The following is a 10,785-nucleotide window of genomic DNA, read 5'->3' on the forward strand; positions in this document are numbered from 1 at the left end:
TTAGATAATGCTCAGTCAATTATTTGTTTTTCAAGTGGTGCGGTGAAAAAGTTCTTTAAGACACAGGTGGAGAAGTAACTCACTCCCATGTGACGGAATTAGCATTTTAATGAGTAGAATGTTATGATGAAACTCTTAGGTAATTTCAAACGTAATACATTTGACTGACTGTGACTCATTGCTACAGGCGAAATACAAAACACTTAAAATATATATTAAATATTTTTTCAGTTTTGTTTACATAGTTTATTGAACATTTTCAACTGCATTGAGATGCTCAACTGAGACATGAGATTCACCATAATATAGGCCATTAGAGGAATAGGTCCCACCACTAAACATTATTCAATGTGAGAAAATTAAATTCAAAAGACAAAAAGTGTTGTTATAAACAATCTTCACTGTCGAACTGGGATCTCGCACAACTGAGTTACCTTTTCTTTCCTTATTTGCTTCCTTGTGGTTCACAATAAAAACTCATGAAGTCTTGATGGAGCATTAATGAAAAGCCGAGGTTTTTTCTCTCTCACACAATCACCACGTCTGCTCGCTCACCAACCAGACAACAATTTATAATACAGGTTCAATCCAAATATTACAAATGCCCAAAGTTATTATCACTCAAATAGTCAAAATCAATTTGTCTAACAACCCAGGTAATAAAATCCCTCACAGGTCCAATTGCCTAAATGTCTGTGATTTAGCTAAAGCCTCATCAATGTGTGCCCGCCTGCCCTTCATCTGCAGGATTTCGGCTAAGCTTTTTAGCCCTGCTATGGAGTGAGCACAAGGCTCTGAGGATGACAGTGTTGGTTGGGGGCTTGGTATCTCACTTGGGTGATTAAACCTGTTTTCTAACCTCCCGTCATGTTTATGGATTACGCAAAAGGTACTGAAGAGATTTCCACCAAACTTTGTGAAAGGGCGGGACACAGGGCCAGAGAGGAACTCGTACAATTTGGTGGAGATCCAGGTACAGGTGCAGATCCATGTTCAACGTTATTCCACCGGTTTTAAAACCACAAACTGAAATCGTTTACTGTACCAATATGCCTTTCTAATTTTTAGTTTTTTTCCTCCATTGTGTTCACATCCAGGGTATGTATCGCCAAACAGCTGTATGTCGATGTCGCAAAATGCTGTGAAAACTCCATTAGGACGTTATAACGTGTTTATGATGAATACATGTCATCTTAATGCAACTACTAACACGACATCTTTTCACTTGATTATCGCTTATTCTGGGTATGTCCTTATTCGGGTTAAGGTAATCGGAAAATGCTGTTTACCTGGCAGTGTCTTATCAGGTTTAGATCAGAGTATTGGTGTTAATGTAAACATAGTCCTTGTCTGGGTCTTGATGTAAAAAAAAAAGACATTTATGTTGTTATAGGTTTGCAAATTTTTTTGCAGATTATCAGACTACTTCCTTTTTCCATTTATTTTTCTATTTTAAGAGCTAGCAAGATATGTGCAGGATTGTTGTACCCACTCTACTAAGTGCCATTCTAGTTAGTCATAAAGAGCAGAACAGCCCTCAGGTCCACTTTTGAGGACTTTACTCTCTTATCTTGTTGTACCAAAGCCACTAAAACATGTGCAAGTCTGTCCTGCTGCAGTCAGCTTTGAAACAACTATATATTCACATCATTGTTTCCTGGACCATTGCCAATAAGACTTTAATTTCCATATATATTTAATTTCTGTTATTTACCTGATTCATGTGCACTTGTTTCATTCCAGCTCAGCATGAGAGTCTCTACTGTGTTATGATGTCATATACGGTCACATTTCTCTCCTCTCCTCCCCCATGTGTGTGTAATAACCTCTACACACACACACAGGTTGACAACTCGTTACGTTAAGTGCAACAAAAGCTTTCATACAAGTGTCAGAAATCCCTCTAAAACCATAGACGGACAGATGTGGACTCTGATGTCTGAGACTCAGGCCAAACTACCACCTTTTTTGAAATGCAAACAAAGCAGTCAACTGAGGACAAACACAACACAGCAGGTGCAATAAATAGATTCCCTATTGTGTGTTTTTTCTCTTCCTAATTTTCTCCCCCTCCTCTCAGCCGGGTCTCCATTTCCCTTCTCTACCAACATACTGTTATCACTAATGCAACTGCGATTTACGAGAAGACAGAAGAGAGCTGCGCTTCAAAATACATTCACCTGGTGTTTCATTGCCTATTGCTGAAGGGGATTAGGGATTCTGATTGAGGCCGGATTACTGTGTAGATAAACAAAACAATCAAAAAAGCCACAGCGGACTGGACAGGGCAGCATGTACGTGGCAAAGGTAGGGCAAACCACCAATGATCCGACATACACAGCCACACACAAAGACACACAATCAAATCATAGCACTTCTCCCAGTGCGGCACAAACACTGGGGCTAAAGCTCAGAAGTGAGCAGTAAATTAAACATGAGAGTGCAGATGATATGAGATTCTCCCCGAGCAGAACAAAGCCGAACACATTCTCAACAGCACAAAAATGAATCCCAGAGGCACCTAGACAGCAGGACAAGAAGTCAAGGAAAACATCTTCTGTGGCAACTGGCGCTGATCTCATTGAGGCACATGAGTATAAATTGCTGCACATGTAGCTCTGATTCCAATGCAAGTTTTTGGAGGGCAGAGTGTAAAAAAACATTTAAAACGTGTGTGAATGTGAAATCACGGTCCATGTCCATGAACTGGATGACCCTCAAAAAATACATCCAAGGTCATATCACAAGCATGCCTGTAAAAATACACTACAATATTCATCTCTTTGTGTTCACACATGCCCAAATGCATGAAGACAATCATGTTTATGGTTGGTCTGCTTGGATGTGATTTGGTGCGTGTTTATGACGTAAAAACCGAGAGCAGAGACCAGAATGTCAGGTAGGTTTATATTAGTCAGCAGATGCAGTGGGCCACATCATTAGTCACTCTGACACCCACTTCTGGTCCCTGCTTTATTGATGAGGCCAAACTCAACAACTACCCCCCCCCCCCTCAACACACAAACAGACACATGCACACAAACCCTCCTCTTCCGCAATCCTACTGTAAAAGCAACAGGAGACTGGTTTAGCATCTCAGGTATCACCCCAGTGGGGAGAGACAGTGTAGGGAGTATACGGGGCCGGCATGGAGAGCGACACAAGCCGCTGCACGGATTTAACACACAGCGGAGCAGAGAACGGCACATTATTGTCCACAAGGCAGCGGCTATACAACGGTCCACGGACCAAACAATCAATCCAGAACCAAACAACTGCTCAACACCAGATCTTCTGGGCTGGTTGTAAATGGCAGGGCGGGATGACAGGGTGCCAAGTGTGTCACAGCAATGAGCTCAGAGCCATTTATGGCCTCCATGACTCTGACATTTAGCAGGATGCTGTAATTTGTCAGCCTCTCAGTCTGAGTCACACATCCACAACAGGGGACACTCGTAAAACACATTACCATTAGGCCTAATAGTGCCGCATCACAGAGCGCTGTGTGTGAAATGTGTAAGAATTTATGATGTATGTGTGGTTTCCCTCACCGCCATAAAATGACTGTTGAACCATACGATGATGTAAAATTGAGGGAAAACAGGTCTGGAGACATAAGAAATCAATGCATCCAAAACGCTTGTCATGTTCATCTTGTAAGCATCAATCAAAGCCAATTCATGAAACAATGACAACAACAACAAGAGCCCAGGGCTGCAGGTCTCATACAGAAACATGTATGTCTTTGAAAATTGTGTATTTATAATAATTATTATCTCTACCTGTTCTTCCAAGCCAGCAACCTACCTTTAGAAACTTAGAGCGTTTCAATATTATGCGTCAGAGCCTTTGTACAAAGAAGCACAACATTTTCAAGGCCAGCAACTGGTGTGTCTCACACAGAGTGAGTGAGAGGAGGAGGAGGAGGAGGAGGAGGAGGAGGAGGCTTTCAAAATGCTAAATCACTGTTTCAGAAGCATCCCAGCTAACCACAGGGCAAGAGAGAGATGAAAGTAATGCTGGAATCTATGTTTGTGTGTTTTCTATCCATTTCTGTATTTCTACATTCTCTCATGTGCCTTTCTCTCTTCATCCCTCTGACAGGTGATGTACAAAAGGTCAGGCAATGGTGCGGACTTAACCTAAAGAGAAGATCTTAATGGCTCGTCTTGCCCCCAGAAGAATACTCAGCTGTGAAAACACAGTGGACACAGTCTACTGAAATCTGCCATTTCTCTGTAGCCTCTTCTCTGATATGCAAAGTTTGTAAAGTATGTCTTGGAAAGGGTGTCGCCGACTCCTGAAGCAGTTGTAGGTTTTTGGGCCACAGCATCAGACACACATTTCAAGTCGAATCATAATCAAACATTTACTCACCCATAACAGACGTGACTACAAATACACATCCGCACACACAGACACAGCACTCGCAAGCAGATAAAAGAGGTGTGTGCTCTGCTCTTACCCGAGCGTTGTCATAGTAACAATGGTGTACCAGAAGGAGGCTGGGATGCTGGTGAATTTGCTGGAGCTTGAACCCTTCTCTGCGTAGAACATAACTGTAGCAAAGATAATTATGGCCATAGTGAGGGAGAAGAGCAGGAAGCCCAGCTCGGAGGCACAGCTCTTCAGCGTGTAGCCCAGGATGCGCAGGCCCTGCGAGTGACGGGAGAACTTAAAGATACGGAACACGCGGAAAACTCGGAGGGTCACAAAAGCGCCACTCACATCCTCATTGTCAGTCATCACCAGGCCAATGTAATAGGGCAAGATTGCCACTACATCAATGATGCTCATGACCGACCTCATGAATCGGTAGCGGCTGGGCGCAGCAAATAAGCGCATCAGGTACTCCACGGTGAAAATCATAACGCAGGCCGTGTCCATGCAGAAAAAGGCCACAGTGTAGCGTACACCACATGGAACTTCCTTCTGGTTGGGAACCGTGCCGCAGGGGACTGTCTCCACAACATTGGTGATGACAGACACAGCGATGAAGAAGCCAGTGACATAGTAGAAGACTAGGGCCATGGTGGAAGTGTGGGGGTTCTCAAAAGCCCGCCACATGGTCTCCCTGCAGGTCATGTTGGGCAGCTTGGCGTCCTTGTTGTCCTCCTGGTCATCCATCAGACGTTCTGCATTCTCCCTCTTCCTGTCCTTGTACTCTTCATAGCAGCAGTCACCAATGATCTCTGGCTGAATGCCAAAGAACGCCAGCTCCTCATCATAAGAGGAGATGCACTCGCAGCGTGGGTAGTGGAGCTTGCCAGTGCGGTAGAAGTTGAGCACACTGCGGAACAAGTCAGCGTCCCGGTCAAAGAAGTACTCTTTGGTCTCCTCGTTGTAGAAGAACTCCTTCTCTGAGCTGCCCAGCAGGGTGTCTGGATAGCGGTCCAACGTGTTCCTCCATGTCTGGAAGCGCCGTCCACTAACATTAAGAATGATAAGCTCATCCCGCCGCTTGCTCTTCTCAGCAGGCGCCACTGGCATGGGCAAATTGGCCACAGGCATCCAGCCGATAGCTGCCGCCCGGGCAAAGGGAAGCCATGCCGCTACTCCCGCCATACTGTGTCCGGCTTGGGGCGTAGGGGGGAACAAATCCAGCACCTTCACTACCAGCTTGACTTCAGCTCATTCACCATCTAGAAAGATAGAGAGGGAGGGAGTTTGTGAGGACATGGAGCACAAAAGTGCTATTATGACCATGACAGGGGAAGAGAGTGAGAGCAGTGGATCAGAAAACAGAAAACAAGGGAAGAGGATTTGAGCTGTTTGAAGGACAGAAAGAAACCGAATGACGTAGTAAGAAAAAAAGGAATTGGCGTGAAGTCAAAATTGAACCGCACGAATCTGATAAGGCTGAGACAGCAAAAAAAGTATCTTTCATCGAAATGAAAATTTAACATCACATTTAGCCAGAAACCTTTACATTGCACGATAGGAAATTTATTTCTACTCGATACAGTGAGTTTTAATGTGATCAAACTGCGATTTCCAATAAGCATCATCACCCCTACAATTACTTTAAGGCTATATTTCTCAGGTCCTGTCCTCTATTGAGTTCGAGCTAAAAAGCAATTTACAGTTACAAAACTGAAGGCAGGCAAGCAAAGAAACTGCAAAACAATCTGTATACTAGGAGATTTTTGTCAATTTAAAAGGATTTAATCTTCTTAAATAAGAGAGAGAGAGAGAGAGAGAGAGAGAGAGAGAGAGAGAGAGAGAGAGATTCAACGAGAGATTCAACGAGAGATCCAAAACCTGTTGAGTTCAAACTAGACAAGTGCAGATGCAGCTGTTTTACGCAGGATTACAGAGACTCGTTTGTGGTTATCCGGATGAAACTCGCGATGCTAAATGAGGTTACACGAAACCTCATCCTCAACCAGCTTTATTTGTCCCTCTGGAAGGCAAATCAGCAACTTGAGCCTCAAGATGGACCAATCGAAAGCGACACAAACAACAAACACTGTCATCTGCTTTTTTCTCTCGCTTCACTGTGTCAACTCACCGGTTCCTAATTCTCCATCCAAACAAACAGAAAAACCCCACACGCGCTCCTTCTTCTTCTTCTTTTTCCGGAGCAGTTTAGTTCTCAGGTCGGAGGTCGGGTTATTTCTGACAGCGTGTCTGGAATTATGAAGGAATAAAAAAAAAACGCCAGGACAGAAGTTATGTGACGAGGGGCAGAAGAACATCAGAGGACTGCCGCCGGTGCTGCCGCTGAGGAGGGGACGGCGGAAAAGTACCGGAGTACGTACCACAGCCGCTTTAATTCAGCTCCCATGATGCGAGGGGGTGGGGGGGGCAGTGATGAGAGGACTCCGCCGCGGAGAGACCGTCTTACCCCGGCGTGTTTGGGATGAGTGTTGGGAAGAGACGGAGGAGGAGGAGGAGGAGGAGCTCTCTCTCTCTCTCTCCTCTCTCTCTCTCTCTCTCTCTCTCTCTCTCTCTCTCTCTGTGCGCATTAATGGGAAAACCTCAATGAGGACGCACGACGTTTTGCGCACGGTGTCAGTCACTGAAGTAAAAAAAATAAATAAACCAAAATAAAAAATGCCCTCCCCCCCTGCCCATCCTCTCCTCATCCAGCAACAACAAATAAACTACATTCAACCATTCATGGGGTTTTCTGTTCTAGCTCCAAATCAAATCGCCAACATTACCACAGTATATGTTCTACCCCTCCCCACAGAGGCGTAGCAAAAAAATTTCCAGGAGCCCCTCAAACCTCAAACAAGGGCCCCTTGGTCTTCAACTACTAACAAAACTTTATTTTTCGGCCACTTGGAGGCAGCGAAAACAAGTCACACCTGCTCCAAAATTGATTCAGCATATTGTCTTTTAGTCTCCCAAACTGCAGTTATGAAACAACAATATATATAGAGTGTTTTCTGCCCATATGTTCCAATATTTACTCCAGTTTAGCTTTTGTTTTTTAAGTCCCTTGACAGGAATGTCATGGTACTTTAGCTGATAAAGGCTCATCTGTCTTCACCCGATTCAGTCATGTGGTGCTGAGCAAATGAAAAGTCATTTATTTGAAAACAGCTTCCTACTGCGGTCAGCAATGATGGTATGAAGAGCACACCAGTCGGTCATTGAAAGCCAGTATAACTCTGAGGTTGAAAAGCAAAATGGATCAGTAAAATACCTGTCCAAATCCAATCTGCGTAAATCAATTTTAAAAGAAGAGAGACCCAATCGGAACAGTCGAAATATTAGTGGATCTGATTCAAAATAAACAGTAAACCAAAACAGACTTAAACATTGGAATCAATGAACCGCCCAGCTGAGGGAAACAGTAGATAGATAGGAGATGGGCTAAACAATTTGCCCAATTATATATCCAAATCAATTCCAAAATGTAATGTAAATCTTTTAAATAGGCTGATGATTTAGAAAAATGTTTGGATCATTTGGATCCACAGGTTATCAATATATTGACACGCAGAACCAAGACTTGTGGCAGAAACCCAATGTCCTGTCTGACCCTATGGACTGAGTATATTTGGGTATAGGTCGGGTCTTGGTAAGAGAGACACACTGGATGCCAGACACAATACTTTATTCAGTATAAAGCATATATATATGTATATTAACAGAGACCATGAGCTCCAGCAGACATGACAATATTTATCCACCCACACAGTAATCAAGAATAAAAAAAGGTCTAAAATAATATTTTTGCTGTATCTCTTCAGTGGGCAGAGATTGAGCTTGACATTTTTTTGTTTGCATTCTTTTCAGGGGTCTGGGGAGTCTGGTAATCATCTCTACGTGCAAGTTTACTCATGAAAGCAAAGTAAAACAAAAGGGCTTCGGTGGAAAAGCTCTCAGAGCAATCGCTGTCTGCTCTGACGAGAAGCAGGTGCAGTATGTACAGTAAGTAAAAGATCCAAGAAGGCTCACTGAGTCTATACAGTCCTATACCACAAAATACTATAAAGTTACTGTATGCTCTCCTACGGGCGAGTGATATAGACTGTTATTGTATGTGGTTGGTTCCTTTTATACTAATTGATAAACAGGAGTCGATCCAGTTTGACTCTTTCAGTGCGTTACTGAAACACGTCAATCAAGTCTGCAGTATGGGAAGCTGCCATTGATGCTTAAGTTCATGCTCTCAGAAGAATAATATATGGTCATTTATATTCACACTCAGCAGTGTCCCCACATTAGCCAATGGTTTAAAGAACAATATACAGCTCTAATTGAGTCAACAGGGATCCTATCCCTCTGATACATATATTCCACCAGAATACCAATGGGTTCACACACAGACTGCAACGCATATGCTTATCTCATAACTGTAAAAGACATAAATGTTCACCCCCCCACAGAGCCACCATGTGCCATTCAGCTGTTTACGACACAGATGAGAAAAAGAGAACCTAACCACAACACTTTTCCTGACAGTAGTGTAAATATCTGTTAATTTCATGGTTATTTGAAGCTGAATTTACACTCCTGCATCTTCTCCCTGCACTCTGCATGATAATCTTTACCTTCCTGTGCTCCTTCCTGGCATATAAATGTTAGAATTATTCATTAGAACTCATAGTAAACATATCAAGAGGCAGTATACAGGGAAATATCTAATTATCACTTGTATCTTTAAAGGTTTTCCTATTAACTTACACAATGCAGAATCCTCTACTCCTCCTATTTCCCTGCCTCAATACAATATGTTGTATTCACCGCAACTTACCCTCCCCTTCCAACACAAAAGATAACCTGTGGGAGTCATAAAAACTCAAAAGGTATTTAGTTTGTCCAGTCTGGGCTACTGTAAAAAACATGGTGGCCTCCGTAGAGAGGACCCGCTATTATGTAAATATAAAGCATTTAAATGTAAAAGCCTCACTCGAGGGAAAAGAAAACAGCAATTTGTACAATTTAGATGAAACACTAGTGAAAACATCACTAGGATTATCTTATATTCAATTTCTGCCCAAAGATCCCTTTCACCTAATTCTTACACACTGAACCTTTAATTAAAAGAAAGGTAAAGACATAGGACATAAAAAGCAGATTAGAATAAAAAGCCTTAGATGTTGCATAATTAACATTAAATATGTAAAATTAATGAAGCTTTCCTTGCAAAATAGGTTTTTGCACCTCGACTCCTCGGCGTCACACATGTTAACCGAGATGATTAGTAACACAAGATACTTATTAGAGATGATAAATCACAGTGCTGCTTGTTCACTTGCTACGGCTACCTCTTAACACCCAAGGAGGAGAGACTGCAGTCATTTTCTAATGCACCATCTGCACAGGTGTATAACAATGTGTGCAATAGGGTTATCAGATCAGAGATCTGAGGATCATCCACAATGTGTGATCAAACGTCCAAGTGCTGCTGCTTGTTTTGAAGGAACCTTTAGTGAGTCAGTTAAGGCCCTCTATTCATCCATCCATTATCTGTACCGCTTCTCCTTTGAGGCTGGCAGGGGGGCTGAAATTAGTCCATGTTGACATTGGGTGAGAGGTGGGGTACACCCTGGAAATATAGCAGTATATCGTAGGACCAACATACAGACAAATAATCATCCTCACATTCACAGCGCTACACAGCTTGTGACTCTGTTAAATCCGAAAACATGGCCCCTTGATGAAATACGGAATGGCTCAATTGACCTCACCTCATTAAAAAAAAAAATCCCACCCCTTGAACTGAAACTGGCCGTCAAGAGAAAAGAACACACCAAGTCACACACAGGCATGATCTCTCAAACACATAAACACAGAGACACACTCTGCATGCCCACAGACACTGTTCCATTTTCAACCTTGTGAGCGATTCCAATAATGCAAATGTCAGTAATGAATAATGTCACAAGGTGGGTTGCATTTCATGGTCAGTTGCCCTCTGTAATTATCTGGAGACACGACACTGATGAAAAAAAATTCTCAATCCTCTCTGTCCGATGGTGCTTGAAGTTACAGCAGTCAGTTAGCTTAGCATACACTTTGAAGCTTGTGTGTTGGGGGCCTATCTGTAAAAAAAACCCCTAAAAATAACACTGATTAAACATGTTTGGGAGCAAGTGCTTGTAAGGAGATGTTTTATAACCTTTGAACAAAGCTTGGCCAAGTCTTTCACCTGGTTTTCAGTTTTTAGGCTTAGCTAAGCTAACTGTACGCTGGCTCTCGCTACATATTCCCTTTAAAAATATAAAAGTGGTGTCTATCATCTCATGGTGAAAAAGAGAAATATGTTTTTTCTGTATAATGCTGGTCCAACCCATCATTAAAGTCCAGCAGATTTGCGAACTAAAA

At 42.7% G+C, this 10,785-nt stretch overlaps 1 protein-coding gene across 3 annotated transcripts in view; it reads right to left on the reverse strand.

The window, feature by feature from the left end:
- kcnd3 (potassium voltage-gated channel, Shal-related subfamily, member 3) overlaps positions 1–6,931 on the reverse strand; it is a 98,978-nt gene extending 92,047 nt beyond the window's left edge. Inside the window, exons 1-3 of one of the 3 annotated variants that reach the window (XM_035159727.2) lie at positions 6,762–6,931; positions 6,512–6,630; positions 4,466–5,693 (exon numbers count right to left, since the gene is read on the reverse strand). In XM_035159727.2, the coding sequence (XP_035015618.1) occupies positions 4,466–5,565 (1,100 nt within the window). In that variant the 5' untranslated portion in view covers positions 5,566–5,693; positions 6,512–6,630; positions 6,762–6,931. Of the gene's footprint in view, positions 1–4,465; positions 5,694–6,511 lie in introns of all 3 variants that reach the window. The other 2 variants (XM_035159726.2, XM_035159725.2) reach the window with 2 other exon arrangements.
- Between the last annotated feature and the right edge of the window lie 3,854 nt (positions 6,932–10,785).

This window comes from Hippoglossus stenolepis, chromosome 6, assembly GCF_022539355.2.
Source record: "Hippoglossus stenolepis isolate QCI-W04-F060 chromosome 6, HSTE1.2, whole genome shotgun sequence".
NCBI lineage: Eukaryota > Metazoa > Chordata > Actinopteri > Pleuronectiformes > Pleuronectidae > Hippoglossus > Hippoglossus stenolepis.